Source organism: Gavia stellata, chromosome 3 (genome assembly GCF_030936135.1).
Source record: "Gavia stellata isolate bGavSte3 chromosome 3, bGavSte3.hap2, whole genome shotgun sequence".
Lineage (NCBI taxonomy): Eukaryota > Metazoa > Chordata > Aves > Gaviiformes > Gaviidae > Gavia > Gavia stellata.
The window spans coordinates 36,751,306-36,770,948 of record NC_082596.1 but is presented as its reverse complement, the minus strand read 5'-3'; the positions used below and the strand labels follow the sequence as shown (position 1 = coordinate 36,770,948).

The window sequence follows — 19,643 nt, the reverse complement described above, 5'->3', positions numbered from 1 at the left end:
ACTTTTACAGATTAATCCTCTTTAAGAAGGAAGTGTTAAACACTGACTACAACACCTACTATTTCTACACCTTCAATCTAGACTTCCATTGTACTGTCTCTACCCTCTGCCAGCAACAGAAACTAGATGCAATTAGCTCACTCAGGTAGAACTCCACGTCCCAGTATCTTCTGTGTTACGTTATACAGACAGTCTATCCTCTGCACTCTCTCAGGTCAGACACTGCTGCTTTCCAACTCAGATCTTTCCTAAAGATTCATTTCTTGCACCATGTTCAGGAAATGAACCAGCAAGAGCAAAATGAAATAAAAATTCCTAATCATGCTGTTCTCCAGACTCTCCAAAACCTTCTGTGCACCTATCTCGTATTTAGGCTGTGAGGTCTTCCTGGAAGAATTTATAAGATCTGATAGGGGTAATACATGAAGGACAAACGGGCACAGGTTTGTGCTTGCAGCAGGTCCGTGCAGTCTTTCCCAGCTGACTGCACTTGGCCGGCGGTGCTCAGCAGTGCTGCCTCCCTCTCTTGCGCTGCTGCAGTTTCCTTCTTCTCTCACAAGCAGCCTGCCAGGTAGGACCTACCTGCTCCCCCTGCCAGCCAGCCATAGCTCCCTGCTTCTCTTAGTCAGCTTGGCACCAGCTCTGCCTCAACCACCGGGTCAGGGAGATGTAAGTAGCATACCTAAGATGCGGCATGGCAAAGAGTTTGGTGGACACCTGCCTTTGCATAGTGTCCCTGCAGTAGCCAAGAGTCAATTACATGGACGCCCTCCAAGGTCGTACAACCAACTAATGAATAGAGAGAATTGTAGTAATAAATTCTTGGCTTCCAGCTCCTATTTCATGCAGCTCCAGCATTATACTGCTTCCCTAGTAACAACCTCAGCATCACAGAGCGTACACACACCAGGCAGCTAGGGCAGTTAAAGACCCTGATTGATTTAACAGAAGGTTTAGCTTCTGCTAAATAAAATCACAGCGAGTCTTGCTAGATGCCCATATGCAATATCGAGTTTTGGATTACCCTCAGCTGTTTATGGTCAGATTTTAAACCAAAACTTTAAGTGGTCATTATTTTGGCTGTATCTTTCTATTTCAAATTCACTTAAGTGTCCTCCGCTTTATTTATGTCTGTCTGTGAAAGGAGTATACCTCCATTTACTCCATGTAGTTACAGGAGTGAGGTGTGGAATGATTCTGGAGAGTCTCATGAAAACAAAGAGGTTGTATAAACGTCAGGATTATACTTATTTTCAGTTCTCCCACATATAGGTCAAAAGAACAGCAGCACACTCCCAAGAAATAAAGCATGCCAGGAACGTGGTGGCTGCACGGGGCTGGAATCTGCACTGGTGCTCTCTGCACAGCCGAAGGCGGCCGATTCAGATCTCTATCAGTCTGACCCTACGGCACAGCCTTCTTAGCTAAGAGGAGTGGAAACAAACCCGATGATACACAAACATGCACATGTAGACATATATAGATCTGTATGTATATACAGTCTCACACACATATGTGTCCATATATATGCATGTGTGTTCACGGGGCATATACAGTAATTTTCACCTTATCTAAGATAACAAATGATTGTACAAAACTAAAACATTTAAAGTAACGAAATTATCATACAAAACCTTATACGTTATTCCTGTATTAACATGCCCCATTTATCTACAAGTATGCAGCCCTGTCAAAAGTGGCAACGCACCCATGAGACAGTAGTACATTTTTTCTTACCAAATGACCGGGCAAGAGTTTCTTTGTCTATATATTTACTAAATAGTGCCTTTAGAAAGCCATCCCTGCCAACACTTAGCACACGTTATGTACAACATGTGTCTTCTGTTCTAAGCACACTGCAGAATGCTAGTATATCTCATTTATGGTTGGACTTGATGATCTTACAGGTCTTTTCCAACCTTAGTGATTCTGTGATTCTGTGATTTGCTGCTGTGGGAGAACGGATGACAAATGCTAACCGCTAATAAATAGGTGGTGTAACTGGATGCATTAGTATCTAATGAAACTATAAGAAAGCTTTTCTTATTGCATATTGGAGGAATATGCATCTAGACTGGTAGTAAAACAACGATTTTGTGTACTATTTCAACATCTTCCAAGTAAATATGAAGCTTTTTTAAAAAAAAACTTGAGCTGTTTTGTAGACAATACTTGGTAATAAATACATTTATGAACTTTTTAATGATTTAATTTTGATGACGTTTTGAAATGAAATATGGTGGCAAAAGTTTGAATCTGGTTCTGGTGCAAAATACATGAAAAGTGAAATTATTAATTTAGTAAATCTAGTAATTATAATATTATTAAATAACCTAAAATATGAAGGTATTTTATTTCTGAAATTGAAGCAATATTATTTTTTGCTGTGTACTTACTAAAAGAACAAAACTTCAACTATTTTATTCCACAAAATAAAGTGTTTCTATTAATACATGTGCAGAACAAAGCCATTTTTTGAAGGCAACGCTGAAAAGTGCAGACTATCCTCCTTCCCTTAAATGAATACATATTTATACAAAAACCTTACTCCTGAGGTTTGTGACGGATTTGAATAGAAAACTCATCAGTTTCTGTCATCTTTCACAGTATTTTTGTTGTGTTCCTGCCAGATTTGCTAAGCGGTCGCCTTTACTTCCTAGCCCAAACCTGACCAGCACAGTATGACTGTGAGCTTAAAAGCAGTGGCATATTGGATACCCATTTATATTCTATTTATTGCTCCACAAAGATTTACGATTTTTCCTCCTAATTTCCCTCCGAGGCAGCATGACCATTTTGGAGACAAAGAGAGAAGCCGATTTGCCCAGGCTCTCCCGAATCACCTGATGTAAAATCCAGCTCCTCAGTGCAGAGAGCCTCCTCCTTTGTCTCCTCTTGCAAATTAAAAATCCTTTGGAGGATTCTCCTAAGTAGAAAAACTCAGGAGTTGGGTTTTTTTCTGCTTTACGAGTATTTCTCGACTGTGTCTCCAAAGGCAAAGGCAAAAGATGAGCTCAAACAAAACAAAACACAACACAACACAACTGAACAAAACACGAAACAAAACAAAGCAAAGCAAAACAAAATGCCAAGACAATGGAGTCTCTGGCAGAAAACCCCAGAAACTTATTCTGCAAATAGCCGTGTCACGGCAGTGGCACTCAGATGCGGCGGTTCTGACCCCCACGGCACCCGCACTGATGCCGGCAGCCACCCCGAGCACCCCTCGGCTCTCACACCAGTTTCTCTCTCCCCTCCTCTCCCTCTTTTCCCGGGGAAGCTGATCCGAAGGTAGCAACCTCCGTGTGAACCCTGGCGTTACAGCCACCCTGGCTGTGTGCTGAACTGATCCAGAAGGGTACGATTATTCCTCAGGCTGCAATGCAAACGCCCCGAGAATTTTAATTGTCTTATAAAATTTTTTGCTGGAAGTGACAGCTAAACAAAGGTGTTGATACCACGGTTTGTCCTGTGCTACGTGAAATGTAAGAGCATGCGGTTTCCTCAGTGTACTGTATTTATTTTCATCAATCAAAAGGGGCATTTTATGGAAAAACAGTCTATCCTAAAAAAGCTTCTCAAAAGAGCAATGATCTTTTAAACGGTATTAAAAAGTTTCTATTAGGAATTTTTACAATAATGACAATAATAAAAAGATTTTAAATGTGTCCTTCATTTTCCTATTGTTGTATTGACTCAGGATTTTCCACGAATGAAGGACATAAATGAAAATCTTGTTTTATGATGAAGCAATTGATAAATTACTGGCAAATTATTTTTAATAACTTTCTTACCTCCTAAGCTTGAAGTTCAGCTCTTTTCACTAAACAAACACAGAATTAAAAATCTCTCAAATTAAATAGGTTTGAACTTATATGCTCACTTAAAAATACTCATTATAGTTTACATGTAATCAATGCAGTGCCATTTAAAGAAGGATGTACTGCCTTAGCTCTACGTAGTGTAAATAAACATATACTAAGGGCTTTACCACAGGCCAAACCCCTTCAGCAAAGTACTGTGCAAAGGGCTAACACAAAAGCTGTCCCTGCCCTCAGAATATCACAAAACCCAGCGTGCTGATGGGAAGGAAGGTAGGAAGGAACCAGCTAACAAGGTTCAGGGGATAAGGAAGGCAATGGGGTACATCATGGGACAGTTATGCCACTTTGGATTGATGGGCTTTGGGTGTTTTTGTGGGCGTAAATCTTCTCCTCTTTTGTTTGCAGACTCTCCAGAGAAGGTCTAGGCTTTTACTGTTTTCTAATACAGCAACATCATTTATTCCTTAGACCGGGCGTACAGCTTTAAACTGAAGCACAGTATACACCAGGGTGCATTCCCATGCTCACTCCTCCTAATAACGCTAAAAACAACCTGTGGAGCAGACAACAAAAACAGCATCATCTGAGTTGGGAGCAGCACCTTGTCCTGCAAGGCACCGTGTGGTTCTTGCTCCTGCAGGATGCAAGGGCCAAAACTTAAGAGGCAAATCCTGCTTTCACAGTGTGAAATGGTGACTTCTTTTTTGGCGGAGTGAGAAGCAGGACAAGAACCACAGAAGCATTTTCCTTAATCAAATTAATAGTTTCTGTAGAAAGGCAGGGCTGCTGGTCTACTTATTGACTCCTCTGACATTGCTGCAGCAGATAATTTAATCCAGAGCATCTAACATGCTTTGAATCTGAAAATTCCTTCCACCAAGAAAGAATACACAGAAGTAATGGCACAAAGGAACTTTCTATACTGCTACTCCTCTTAGTGACTGGAAAGGCTTTTTCTTATGCTTTTCTGAATCATGTTTCCTGTTGAAAAAAGCATTGAATTAGATAATGTTACCGAAAGGACTACTCCTGCCATTATCATATACAACACTATTTCACCAAGCAACAGAAAAGGAACAAAGAGAAGAATTTTTTTTCCCCCTGATCTTAAATGCAGCTTTTAAAATGTAATCATTTACAGCGGGAAAACATTTCCCCGCGAAGATGAAAGGCATTAATTTCTGAAGGAGAAAGGAGCAAACTGTTCCCGTCAGTCCGCCAAAGGGATATACGAAACTGAGACTCTGCGAAGTGCTGGGACGAGCTGGGAACCTCCCCGCAATGCTTCGGGGGCTCAAAACCCAGATTTCATGAAGCAAAACCAGTCAATGGTTGTTAAAACGCCATGCGGACTAATTAGTTTCACTTCTTCAATTTAGAAAGTCACAGTGGAAACAGTTACAGAATGACCACGGAGAGTGTTGTGGTAAAAAAGCAGCTGTGTAAAAGCAATTTACCTGCAAAAGGAAGCAAGAACAGAAATGCCCATTTTCCTACTCTTCCTCCTACTGTTCAAATAGCCAATATTACGCCTTATTCCTCCAAGCGAAGACTCTGTATCTGCTGGAGTTGGGCAGAATAGCAAGGCTAGGAATACTGCCTATTATTTGTCAGTGGGAAGTATTGCTTTTTATGGAGCTTAGGCCACACTGGGGAAAGAAAAATGTGAATTTTTCCCTTCTTCCCAGAGGAAAGCAAAAAATAATAAAGAATAGTCAAATAGTATCCTCCGCTTAGTTAACTGAGGTTATGAATGCAGGACAAGCCACAAGTAGTTACCTGAATGCAGAATCCAAATTATGGACGCACACGAATTTTATGTATACATACTCCAGTCCTACATACCTTTTCAAGGTGTGACATATACATATTTCATGTAGGCAAACAGCACACTGCCTTTGATCAGCAAGAATTGCCATTTTTTGCTTATATTCATAACATCCTATGTGGTATTTTGGGATGCCAATGAAAACAGAACTATTAGTTCCTGGCACAAAAGCTGGGGTCCATTTTCTGGCTCCGTTTTGTAATACATCAAACATACACAGCTAGCTTTACGTGTCTTTTGGAGAACAGCAGGGCACATTATTATCTACGTTTTTATGCAGCTTTCTACTAGATATGGTCAAAACATATTTCATAAAGCAAAGATGCAAAACCCAAATGTCAATGCATGCTGTCCTGTGTCGAAGAAAAGACAATTTTGCTTTCAGTCTCTTGAAATCAACCCGCACTGAAAAAGGACCATTACCTTTTTTGCGCCTTGTTCTTCTTCGACACCATCCCCTATAACAACATACACTACTTTTCTTCCAAATCTTTGAATTATTCGCTCAAAACAACTTTCCTTTCCTGAAAGAAAAAGATCAGACTATTCAGGATAGGTGGTGATGGGATGACATCAAATAAACCACCTTTTAGCCTGGATCTCCCCAACACTTTGAATACATAATTACAGCTATTGGGAGAGAAGAGCCTCTCCCGCAGGATGGTGTATCAAGGCCGGTTGCAGCTTTGCTCCCACTACAGCAGCTGACAGGCAACCTTAACATCTGCTCCATGAGGTCCTTTAGTACACATGCCATGGAGACATAGCGGACTAGAGGTCTGCAACATTACCTTTCTTGTCTCCTTCCCTAATCTGAGACAGGTTTTGGGGGGGAATTTCCCTACCAGGAGAATTTTCTACTGGCTGTTTATGGACAGTATCCTGAACTGAGCAAATTGATTGAATCTGAGTTGAAATTCTAGCTTTTTCTCCACAACCTGTGACAAGATTAATCACAGCTCCTGAAACAGTAGTATCCTGACTTAGAAGGTCACCCAAAAGATTTCGATTTAAATGCCTGTAATCCAATACATGGGCAAGGTCCTTGATCCTGCACTGGGATCCATTAACGTGGCTCATTACTTCACTGCACAGACGTAGGTACTGATACTGGGAAGCTTCAGGTACTGGTACTGGGAAGCCAGAAAGAATGCTTACAATTCAGTTTTCTCATATGTCCCCGTTCTGAAAGATCACTTCAGTCTGGTCATGGTACATGCTTACCTATGTGTCTACAGCAACCGTCAGGAAAAAACATGTTTTTTAAAATAGTTATTTCAGCTACAGAACAATACCAGTTTAAGAACAAACAGGTTGGAAATGAAAAAAAGGTTTCTAACCAGCAGAGAAGCCAAAGTACTCAACTGACACCTTTTAACAGTAGCGCCAGGCATAAGAAACCTCCAACATTAACTAGGTTGAAACAGTGCTTGAAAATTATGAATTGTGTCATGTTACAAAAATGTCATGATTTCCTGTGACAGTCACTGACTGAATACAGTTTTCCAAAAATACCCTTCTGTCCTGTGTACGTGAAGTCACAAGTAAATATTTATTAAAATTTGTTTTAATTAAAATGTGTATTTAAAGTATTATAATTCAAAGTTTCAATTTACTTTAAAGTTTTGACAGATGGTACCATAACATTTCTATCCAAAAAACAGTTTTAAGTCTTTTACGGTAATGCTTTCAAATTTCTACATAAAACTCTCACCCAAGTCTTTTTTAAAAAACAAAACCAAACAAAAATAACACACCATTTTTTCTCAGCCATTTGAGCTTCCTGTATTATAGATATTTAAGAACACACGAAAATTGTTTTCATGTAGCCCACAATTTTGAGGGAATCTGAGACAGAACAGATATGTCATAATCACGTTAAAAACTACAAGCACTGTTGCCATCTGGTCCTATGTACTTCTACATACTCAGAATAACATCTTTTATATTGAACCAGAAAACAGAAATAAACATTTGCCCGGCTGAAGCTCATTACAGTCAGTATGAATGAACGTAAACAATTACATTCTGCAGCAAAACATTCTTGCTTCTGGTAAATTGTTTACCAAAATTTGCTCCAGAGCCCATGAAAACATTTAATGGAGCCAGGGCTTACCTTTACAGAATTTCTTCTGCTAATCTGGGGAGACTTCAGCGTTCTGTAGTCACAGCCTACTAAAAAACCTTCTCAACTGCTATGTAGCCTCACAGTTTTGAGAAATGATGACAAAAAAGCAATTATATTTCCTCCTAACAGAGGCTGCAGCAGCATTAATAGAGCTATATGAAGCTTTCTGTGCTGGATCATGACAAACATTTGAAAAGCACTTTTAGGATGCTTTAGCCTGAAAAGTGTTTCATGAGATCAGGTATTACTAACCTCTGTATTTGCTACAGTGAAAACACGTGATACATAAGTATACACTACAATACCTTTTTATTTAGAATTACAGCTTTAAATGTATTACAACATTATAAAAATAGCTCACCTATTTTAGTTGCACTGTAAATATTCTCTATGGGAAATACAACCCCTAGTCCATACAACAAGACTTTTGCCAGAGCTGGAATTAGCTGAGTAGTTGTTACAAGAATGTTCACACAGTTTGTCCTATGGAAGAGAAAATGCAAACATCCTTTTTTTAACAAAAAAAAAAACCACGACAAGGAAAACCTTATCCCTCCCATCAGAACCCCTCACCATTATTACTGCCACTTACAAAAAAAGGGGGTTTTTTCCACCTTACAGGAGAGCAAGGTACAGAGTGGCATGGTCAGACCAGAATAAGGAATGAGAAGAAGGTCCTCCAGGTTCAGCATTTTGCCCACCAGACCAGGCATCCTCTTCTAGATCATCCTAAAGTTTCTTAACTACCCCGTACTCTTCGTACTCACCTCGAATGAATAAGGGTGAGTGCTTTCAGTGCAAGTGTTAACCAAGAATCCGTCAAAGCTTCAATTTCTGCTCTTAGTTGTAACCAAGCCTCTCTTTTTGCTGGACCAAGAAGACCTGTGGAGTAGATAAGGGCATGTCTGCACCGAAATTAAGTAATGTTCTGTCATTTTCCTTTGCTTTCATTAGCTCAGAGACAATTTTCCACACACCGCAAACTAAACAGCTCACTAAACACTACCATGCTAAAAAAGGAACAGAAGCTGAAAGTTCTTCCTTTTTACTACTTCTCATCTATATTTGTTATATACTTCAGAGTCACTTGCCTCCGACATTATTTTTGTAGGTATTGTATATTTCTTTTACTCGTCTGTAGCGGAAAGCCAATTTTCGCATCCAGTCCACTCCTCCACGCACCCCCGTCGCGAGGCACAAATTCGCACTGGTGGCGGCCGCAGGAAAGCCGTCTGTTCCGAAGTTATAGGTGCTATTCAGAGATAAGAAAACCCCCAGATTAACAAAAGGCAACAGACTACATTCCACCACCAGCTACTCACTTTGCTGGGTTGCAAAGGCTAAGACAGCTAAAAAGACAGCGGACTACTGTAAGCATTACAGCAATTCATTGCTTTCCCAGGAAGAAACTTGGAAAGCAACATTTTGTCTTGTTCAGTTCTCTCATACCTTAAATCTTGACCGTTGTCGTCTGAAGACACGTCGTCAATGTGAACCTGGTCACATTCCTAAGGCAACAGAAAGACTTTATAATTTTCTTGATCTTGCAAATCGAGAAAATAAAGCTATAAAAAACTATGAACAATCTACTCATCAGGGATATTTTTAATTGTGGAAATCAGTAGATGGCAGTCTTGTTAAAACAACTATTTTACCTATTCCTTGTGCTCATTTCTTAGAATAAATGCACACCATCATTAGCTACTACTGTTAAATGGCTTTCCAAAAACACATTTTTGTGTTTAGAAAGGAAAGTGGTTAAAAACAATTAGCATATGTGTTCCATAAACGTTCTTGTAGCCTTTCAGGTACCTTAAAACATCATGCTGCTCAAAGCTGATTCAGCCAGTGCATAAGTGTAACTGAAACCAGACATTTTGGTAAATGTAACATATTAGAAAAATTAAACCTGATGCTAACCGCCAATGAAATTATGACCTCTGATTGCTGTTGAGCCACACACCAACACAGCCTGAGGCCAGTGTTTCAGAGGAGTGCAGACGAAAAATCTGTTCCTAGTTTGCCATTCATTTGAGAGTTGTGAGTTCCTTCTCTCTCTTTGGTCTTAGTGCATGAAAGCAGCATGCAAAGATGAAGAAAATCTGAACAGAAATAGCCAAATCAAACCATCTTTCTTCAGCGATTTGTATGCAAACTAACATGGCACATTCATAATTAGCTTTGTCCATCACTAAATTAAAAATCGTAATGCATATAGTTTATCCACCAAAAAAACATTAGAACATTATTATTAACAATTTAAGTTTTGGCAGGAAAACAAATAAACCTCTGGCACTCTAGATCAGTCTCAATTCAATGCTTGAAACAATAATACATTTCAATTATTTCAATAATTTCCTCTTCTCTCTCTTAATGTGAAGTCCTATAACAAACATGATCTATTTTAAACATGAAAATGCTGCAATCCTTTATTTTTGTGTTACTGCTTTCCTCTGAACAAATTTTTCTCTCTCCATGGATTTGTGAGGAAGGGAGGGAAGATAGAAGTGGAAAGAAACTCAAACCAGCTGTTCCCTAACAGAATTAAAATCATGACCCTCAACCCTTTTTCTAAAACATCTATTTTCCAGCCAACCCTCTCCCAGCAAGCAGCAAGCTCCAAGGAGGAAAAGACTTTGACCCTGTAACCTTCTCCTCCTCTCCTGAGGTCGACAACCTCAGATAAGAAAAAAGCTGAAGAAGTCTATTTGGCCTCACATGATGGCTGTGGTTTCTAGATTTTTAAAAACACAGGTCTAGGAAAAATACCTCAGAAAAATTTCAAATGCTTTGAAGAATAAGGTGTGGTCTTTTGCATTTGCACAACATGTACTTATTGTTACTGTAATACTGTAAATCTTTTGTATTTCACGCATAGGTAGCTGGTGCTAGAGAGAGAGGTAAGAGCAACAACCAGCACAGGAAAGACAATACTACATTTGCTCATATTTAACCACTATACAGTGAATTTCCTCCTCAGGCAGACAAAGTGTATTAGATGTACAGACACAGCTGAAACTACAAGTGTGAACATATGTTGCCAGGCTTTGAAAATCAACTTAGCTAAAAAAAAGCCGGAAGCTTCTTCAGCAAGTTATCAAACTCACAGAAATTACAGTTTTTTGTTTAAAACTGAAAGGAACTCTCCATCCAAATGCCTACGAAGTTAACAATTCAAATACGAACTGAGTATAAGCTAATGAAGGGACACTCTCCTGAATTCACAAGTTTCCCATTGCAGTTACTCTTCCACCGCTCAGTGACTTCTCAAAGTCTCCATGGATAGAAAACTTAAGCCTGAGTTGTCAATGTAGCAGTGAAAATTACCAAGTCGATAGCCTCCTCCCCTAGCTTGGAAACTATGAATGACAACTGGAACAAGGTGCTGGAGGAGAGGATTAAAAATAGAAATATGGGAAAAAGAAACAATTTTTAGTAACCACAAAACTGAAGGAAGGAGTAGAAGATCAGCTTCTCACAGGAGCCGTTGAAAAAAGGAATAACTCAACAGACTTCCAAATTCAGTTCTCTCAGGCAAAAGATAGAGGCAGGAAAGATGACACTACGACATCTTAGATCCTACAGTTAGAGAGGACCTGAGGACTTGGAATTTTAATTTACGCTACAAGGTCTTTGGACAATCACAGTCATTCTCCCCTTTTGTCTAACCATCTGCTTGGTAGGTAGAAAGTGAAAACTGAAGTGATACATTAGAAATAGAAATCATGGTATCGAGAGAAAGAGGGATTTTGGAGACAAAAACCCAGAAAAGAAATCAGAGAATAAAAATTGGTGGGGTAAATGTATAGAAACAGTGTCAAGAAAGCAAGCAAAGTGAAGAAAAGGTCACGAACATCACAAATTTCAGGTGAACTACTGAATACAATGGAGAGAGATAATGCCCTCTTTTGTCAGGAATAAAAGATGAAAAAAGTGAAGTCAGGAAGGGAATGAAGCAAAATTAAAGCACAAGAGATACATGTTATAATTTGGAAAGGATTAAAGAGCAATGTGATTGACACTACATTACAACTAAAGGAAGGTCACAAACAGTGCACGACTGTTTTGTTCCTCTTGAGTGGCAGGACACAGCTTTGAGGCTAAATGTGAGCTTTGAGTGCCAGGTATTTTTTCACGCTGTCTAGCTGACTTGGACTTTGGGCTAATGAGTGATGGGTGCATTTTTCAACCCCTGAACATGGGAAGGAAAAACACCCCTTTAGCAATTGCTCTTTTAGCAGTAAAGTTATTTAGGAATACCTCTTCAAAGAAGCCAATTACCTGCCCACCATTAATTGATCTGGTCCAACCTTCCTTCAGAACACCTTGTTTTTGTTTTCACCTGCTTGCTTTCTTTGTATGGAGCATTTTGTTTGTGAGCAAAGACTACCTGAGACACTGTTCAGTCCCGTGATTAGTTATAAGCAAGCACCCACACATTCAACATTTTAAAATAGCAGTTTACTCAATATGCACCATAATCAGGGATATGCTAAAATGAAGTTTGACACCGACCCACAAATAAAGTGTGCACTTCCAACCAGTACATTTTTGCAAAGGTGTATTTTAATAAAAATACAAAGACTCATAAAATCCTCAAGAACTTCCCAAAAAAGCTTATGTGACAGGAGCCAACGTAGAGCTAAACAGCCATTCAGAAAAAAACCCCACCAAATCTGGTTTGTTTGCAGGCTTATCATATCAAACTTTTACAGATATATTTGACACTTCTGTAAAATTTTCATAGGAAATACAGTACTAGTATTCTCCCCCTAATTTATATGGCAAAGTGATATATGAAATTAATATTGAAAGTGCCCATAGAAACACTATAAATACACGTTATTTAGGCAGATGTATTTTATTACGATAGAATCAGTTTAGCAGTCAGCTCCAAAGCAGAACAATAAAATTGTTGGATACTCTTTTAAAATAGGATGAATTGGCAAGTAAGGAGCAAAATATCCTGTGGCTTATGTATAAAGATTATGCAGCAAGCTGTGTTTTGCTCCTAAAGGTGTTGACCTTGCACCTTCAGCGCATCCAGTTTGAAATCTTCATGAGGGGACTACAAGTGATGACATGTTTGCACTGAAGGTTTGGATTTCAGTCAGACAGGCTGAGAGGCTGTGGATTTGATCTCAAAGATCTCAAAGGGTCTGCACTTTGAGATCAATCCCTGAAAAGCGACATGCATTTGGTATAGTTCAGGGGTAATACTTTCAGAAGGGCAAAGCATCTTAGGCATCTAAACCCTATTCTCACACAGGTCTTGTAAACTGCACTGATTTTAATGAAACCCTTGCCAAAGTGCTTAATTCATATTTGAAAATGCGATTTGGGCTACTAAAGCATACAGAAACCTTAAAAGACCTTAGTCATGGTGCTGCATGCATGTTCTGTGTATGAGGGGCAGACATGGGATAGAACAGGTATTCACAAAGGGTAATTTAGTCTAGGGAAGCGACGCTGCTCTGATTCAGGTCTCTGCTACAGATCCCCTGCAGCTGTGGCCAGCAATCATAGGGCAAGGTGGTCAGAAAGCTGGAGTGGTTGTTTTTTCTTGGTTGGTTTTCTGTGCAATCAGCACACTAGCTTGACGGCCGCTGTGGGAAATGGCAGGAGAGCGGGGCTGGGCAGTGGGAATGGGACTGGTCTTCCAGGCAGCAGCCCAAGGCAGCACCCTCAGAGCCTATGTCAAGTAAGTGCCGTCTGGAAGCTGGGGAGGCTTGTTCAAAAGGCTTCATGGAGAATTACATTTTAAGAAAGAATTCGAGGCAGAGAGAAAATTAATCTTCTGCAAAGGGAGAGAGCATGTCTTTTCAGTTCAGGAACAGCAGCACGAAAGACAGGAAGCTGTGAAATGCAGAAGCATTTAAAAGCCTGTAGGAAGGAGACCCCAGCAAAAGCTATTGTCAAGGGAGAAAAGGGAGACATTTCCTACATACCATTTCCTATATATAAAGTGCCAGTTTGGATGAGGGAGGATGCCAGATAGGCGATATAAAACATTAGTAACATGCTCAAAGCATGCTCAAAGATAGGATGTTAATGGTGATATCAGGGGTTGTTTGTGGACTTACCAATTAGCCTAAGGGAAAATGAGATCGTCAGCATGTGTAATAGCAAACCTACCTATAGTAGTTTAGGAAGTTACTGTCCATGCTGTCCTTTGCTGTTCTCTTGCATAGCTGGCTTGCATGGATCCATGTGTTTGTGGCCCTCAGACCTTTCAGTGCCACAACTGGTAGCTTAGCTTGAAACAAATCTCCTACAGCAGCTCAATTAAACCAACAGACATTGCACGGAGTAACTGAGACTTGTTTCTACATTCCCTTCCATCAGCTCTGCTTTGGGGCTTGAAGCTGCAGTGGATACATGCTTGCAGGAGCTCTGTAAAACTCCTGCAATCATCTGCTAAGTGAATATATGTCTCCAGTGAAATGCAGTAAGCCAAAGAAAAACAATTGAAAATGAATGACTAGATGAGTCTAGCCTAAGACTTGTACATAGAAAGCTTGTGTCTTCTCTCTCCTCCATCCCCAAAGCATTTGCTAACTCCTTCCTGCTAACTTTTCCTCCTTCTCTTTTCTGTTTTTGTATGACGAGCCAAAAACTCCCAGAGATGCTCCACAGTCATCATTCACAGCTCTTAAAATGCCTGGACCTATGTAGTCTTCTGGAATCATTCCTTTAAACTAACTTAGGATCTTTATAAAGATTCATATGCAAAGCATTAAGTTATGGCAGAAATGTTCTGCAAATATTTATATTACTTTGCTCCTTCGCTACCACCCGTCAAGTTGTGCACTTCTGCTGTAATTATGTAAAATATGCCTCACTACTCAATTTACTGTAGAAAAATTAATAATAACAAAAAAAAGAGATTAAGGCTGTTACGAGAGTTCCTCTTATCTGTGCCAATGCTACATGCCAAGTGGAGTGACGTAACGGCTAGTATGCTGATCATCTACATTTCTGTGTTACAAAACTAACAAAAATAAATCTAATAATTCTGCTGCCTTTGAATAAACACTGAGTGTAAGATAACTCTGGACAAGTTTGCACATTATGAAAAGGAATAGCGTGAATAATATTATGAACATAACCTCAGAGGATGCCGAAGCATTACAGACCCAAATCTGCTGATTATAGCTAAAATACATTTCCACATTTGGTTAATCTTCTTAATTTACCATGAGAAAACTAACACCACACTGTCAACTAATTGTTTCAATACCTTAGTCTGCAGAGTCAAATGAGAGAGGGGAAAAAAACAAAAACCAACAATCACCCTTCAGAACAACCTATTTTCATATTGCCTTTACATCAGCGTGCCCATTGAGACAGCCTGGAAGCTGGCCAGCTCGCAGGAAATGATTGCTGGGATTCTCTGTTCCTCTCGTATCTGTCATTACGCAATTATATTCACTGCTTCATTTTCCCTACTGAACAGTAGAGAAACTTGGTCATGTACATGTGAGAACAGATCTGGCAAAACAAGTTAAAGCTGCAATCCTTTATAAATGTGATGTATCTGAAAAAACTTTAATGAAAAAAAAATCCTCTAGTGTACACTGCTGTGGGGTTTTTTTGCAGCTTTTTACGACAGCGGTATCTCTGTTTATGTCTTTTCCAGAAATAAGATATATACCCTTTAAGATATATACCCTTTCAGATTATTATCTGCTCCACAAATACTCATAATTTCTATAAGCCATCACAACGTGCTTCTTTGGGAAACATAGGCTTACAGATTGTCAAGGAATGTTTTTCCAAGCAACAATTGCATATTCCAAAGCTAGTTCGTGAATTACCATCTATCTTATTAAATCTGCTGGTTCTACACCTTTTTACTTACAGCTGTGATTATCTTCCTGCAAAATAAAAAGCAGATTGCTCCAACTAGTCTCTATTCTAATTTTAGAAAAATGACTTGCAAGGATCCCAACATTATTTAATAGTAGTCATTAAACTTGACAAGTAAATCTCTGTTTTTTACTTGACTAGAAGGATAGCAAAATCTCTAGTTTGCATACAGGTTAGAAAATTGACATTACATAGAACAACACACCTATATCCCATATATATGTGTATGGCCTGTGCCAAACGCTCCTCTACTGTACTCGCTAAATATACAAAAACCTCCGCACTTCCTTTCAAGCCGAGGCAATAAAGGCTGAAGTGCTGAACTTCCTAACCCATCATCGCGGAGCGCCTGTTAACATACAGCGCAAATCCATGTGAAAAAGCAGAGACTACGGTTCGCAGGTTCTCAATACTGGCACTCAATTGGCAGGACCTGTCATCTCTGTCTAGCCTGCACTTTGTGACCCTAACATTTTCTCTTCTTTCCCACCACAATTACTCGGCGCTGAAGAAAAAAGGTGCAGATTACCTGTGGGTCAGGCACAGGATATGAAGAACAAAGAGAGTTCTTGAAATCCACTTCATTCTGTCTGACAATTTGTGGATGAACAGTCAAGGAATTAAATCAGGCTGTGAAGGCTTTCACAACACTCCCATTTTAAACTTAAGACTATAAAGAGAAGCTTATATTGTAAAAAAAAAAAAAAAAAAAAAAAAAAATCACAACAAAAACCCAGACCCCATCTTTTACTGTTAAAATAGCACATCAAAATAAAAAAAGAAATTTAAGGCTATTAGCTATATAAACGATTATAAACACTGAGGACTAAGAACTAAAATTATTTAACAAACTCATTTTCACAGCCAATGACTTAGCCAATGCTCTCCCACACTGGGCACGTAACCTTTTTAGAGCGCACAATGGATGCCATTCTTTTCTAGTAGAAAAAGTGATTAAAATCCTGTTTTGCTTCCTCACATGAACAAGTGCATTTGGAATAAATATGATACCCCTAAAGTAAACAGTGTTTGTTCCAAAACAAATACAGATCTTATTCTGCATCTTGTGTTTACTGAAGTAGCTACACTAAAATCAAGGTTTACATTTTCATTTCAGCTGCACCTTGTAACTGGAAGAATCCAATTTAAAATAAAATATGACCTAAGGAAGTATCCACATAGCAACTATAACATGACAGTTACTTTCCCACAGCAAAAGAAAACTCTATTTTGCTGGTTCTCTTTACCTCATAAGTGTCACGAAGAAGGTATTTCAAGAACTGAGAGTGTCTCAGTATATATTACTCGATACCTTGAAATCTTTCTGTTGAAAAGGAAGACCAAAATGTAAAACCATACCTCTAGCACAGGGTCAGCAGAGCTCAGGACAATCACAGTAAGTGCAGTCCTCCAAACCCCAGAGCTTTCTCGCTTGCTTTAGGGTATAGATTTGTTATTTGCGTTCCAGTTCAGAGATAAACCCTATCATTCCGAATATGGTCATTACACTTCAGCTGTTCAGACAAGATAAAACATAAAACTATTCTATTTCTGTAATGTATGATCTTACTCAGGGAAGTGTTTTGAAGTGCCTCTCTAACGATCAATTCTTGCTACAAATCTGACAAAATAATTTGTTATTCTATTTCTGTATATTTGGCAGGAAAAGAGAAGGGAAGAGGAGGGTGTCAGAGAAAGAATTTTACCCATAGATAGAAACAGCTAAATACGACTCAAGTTTATCTGTTTAAAGACTCTGTGTCACTCCTGGAAAGGACAGTGTTAAGTTCAAAATGTCAAATTCACTTTATTTTAAAAGTTCAGCACTTCACATTGTAAATACCTCCTTTACGACATGATTCGTGTTATCTGCGGATATATACTTTTGTAAAAAGAAAAAAATTCTATGACTAATGAAAGCCAGTGAAAATAAAATATGAATGTGTTTAAAGAAGTAACAAAAGCCATGAACCTGGTCAGCATGTCATGAATTATTCCCAAATGTATTAACTTGAAAGTTAGGAACATACACATTTTATTGAAACTATATACCAGTGGTTGTTCACATATATTTAAATTTTAAACAATTTCAAAATTAAACTTATGTAAAGAATGATTTTTCCATAAAAGCCTGAAAACAATGTCTTATATCTCAGGAAATGACAGTGCTCTTGTGGTTCACATGGAAATTTTCACAAAAAGACCTAAGGTCTCTCTTTCAGTCCTGCGCAACCAATTCATGTGCCTTGGTGCTGCTGATCATCTCCTAAATGCATGTGTTTGAATGAAAGTGACAATGCTTCAGGCTAGTGAGTCTCCCATCATTGTAATTATCTGCTAATGGGACGAAGACGGGGATTAAAATTCTCTCTGCTAACCTTGCCGGTACAGACAGCCAAAACTTTTGCTACTATGGGCAGCCTGAAGATCTTTACACAACACTTTGCATTTTTGTCCTCCTTTTCTTTCCCCCCTCAATGTTGTGGGGCAGATGTTGACCCCTGTGCCGCTGCTCAGTGGCAGAAGCAGGGGGTTAGATGAGGCACTGCTGCCTTGCCCAGCTGGAGCAGAGGAGAACTATCTGCTTTGCCAGAGCTCTAGGAGTGCCAACTGGATAGGCAAGAGATTTTGTGCCACCTTACAGCCTTACATTTAGAGAAAGGGAGAAGCAACAGGAAGGTAAATACAGTGATAAAGTGATGCTACGAGCTTCGTAGGCTCCCATGTATTTCAGCTGAGCTGTACGTGTGCAAAGACCACTCCATCTGATTTTCTTGAGAAAGGAAATCATATCGGGTCTATGTTCAGTGGCACCTAGTATAAAGGTACTCATCACTGGCCACATGAAAAAGTTAAGTGGTTAATGAGTTGCATAAGGCTATAGGAATGATCTTCTCAAGTAAGCTAAGGAGGTTATTTGTTCATAGCTCTAACCTCATGAACCACAGCAGCACATTCCACAACCGCCAGGCATCACGCATTTCGGATGGGTTGAATCTTTTAGCTGGGTTTTGCACACACCAGTAAAGCCCCAGTTCTGCCTATGAATAAAGATTTTGTTTTGCATTTCTGTTCATTTACGTACAGCTACACGTGCGGTGTAATTTAGTCCTACATTCATGAAGTGGAACTTCATGAGCTTTCTGCAAGTCACCCATGGTTGTAGTATCACGTAGATGAGAAACTATTTCCAGTCATTCCCTCATACACGTACCAGGAGAAATTCCTTACCATGATTTTCCTTACTTTCCTTCCTTTCCTTCCTTCCTGCAGTGAAACTGAGCTGTTCCTGGATTGCTACTGTGGAAAACTAAATGCAAATAGATGGGCTTTGTGTCTCAGTCTGAATGTGCTAAGCTAACTGCTGCAATGCCTGCTGGAAGCGAGTCCACAATTGTTGATGGGTTCATTAGAAAGTTAACTCTCCTGCTCTTCATAGGACTTAAAGTACCTTAAAAATTAGCTTTACAAATAAATGTAGTGCTGTAAAAAAAGAAGCTCTGCTGAAGCTCTTGGAATGATCACATTTGGCTTTCCCAGAACTCTCTGTTGCTGAAGGTGAGCTATCAGAAGTTGAATCACGGGCTCCTCATAAAGCATACCTAGCCACAGTCTGGTCAGGAGGTTCCTGTTACAGACATTACAAACATCAGGAGGAGGTGCACTCTTATTTCAGCCAAATGAGAAAAGGCATTTTTTAATAGCTATTCCCCTGTAGGGCCCTGGATGACTCTACTCTGGGTGACCAGGGATTAGTTCAGCTGCCATCCTTATGGTATTTAGGGGTGGGAGGGAGATAATCCAGCCAGATCTGTCTGAAGTTTTCCTCTCCCTGCGACCATCCCTTATATCTCACCAGGAATAAAGCTTATTCAACAGCCTTTCCTGTAATTGCTTATTTTTTTCAGTTTGATGGCCCAGAAATCTATTTTCAGTATGTTCTATGGTCCTTTCTACCTGTTTTTGTAATAAGTGACTACAAGTGACTACAGTT

At 39.4% G+C, this 19,643-nt stretch overlaps 1 protein-coding gene across 9 annotated transcripts in view; it reads right to left on the bottom strand.

The window, feature by feature from the left end:
- EYA1 (EYA transcriptional coactivator and phosphatase 1) overlaps positions 1-19,643 on the bottom strand; it is an 82,259-nt gene that overhangs the window by 2,367 nt on the left and 60,249 nt on the right. For all 9 annotated transcript variants that reach the window (XM_059835957.1, XM_059835955.1, XM_059835956.1 and 6 more), the window contains 5 exons: positions 9,230-9,288; positions 8,872-9,032; positions 8,548-8,662; positions 8,142-8,263; positions 6,076-6,176 (listed from right to left, as the gene is read on the bottom strand). In XM_059835957.1, coding sequence (XP_059691940.1) covers positions 6,076-6,176; positions 8,142-8,263; positions 8,548-8,662; positions 8,872-9,032; positions 9,230-9,288 — 558 coding nt within the window. The remainder of the gene's footprint in view (positions 1-6,075; positions 6,177-8,141; positions 8,264-8,547; positions 8,663-8,871; positions 9,033-9,229; positions 9,289-19,643) is intronic.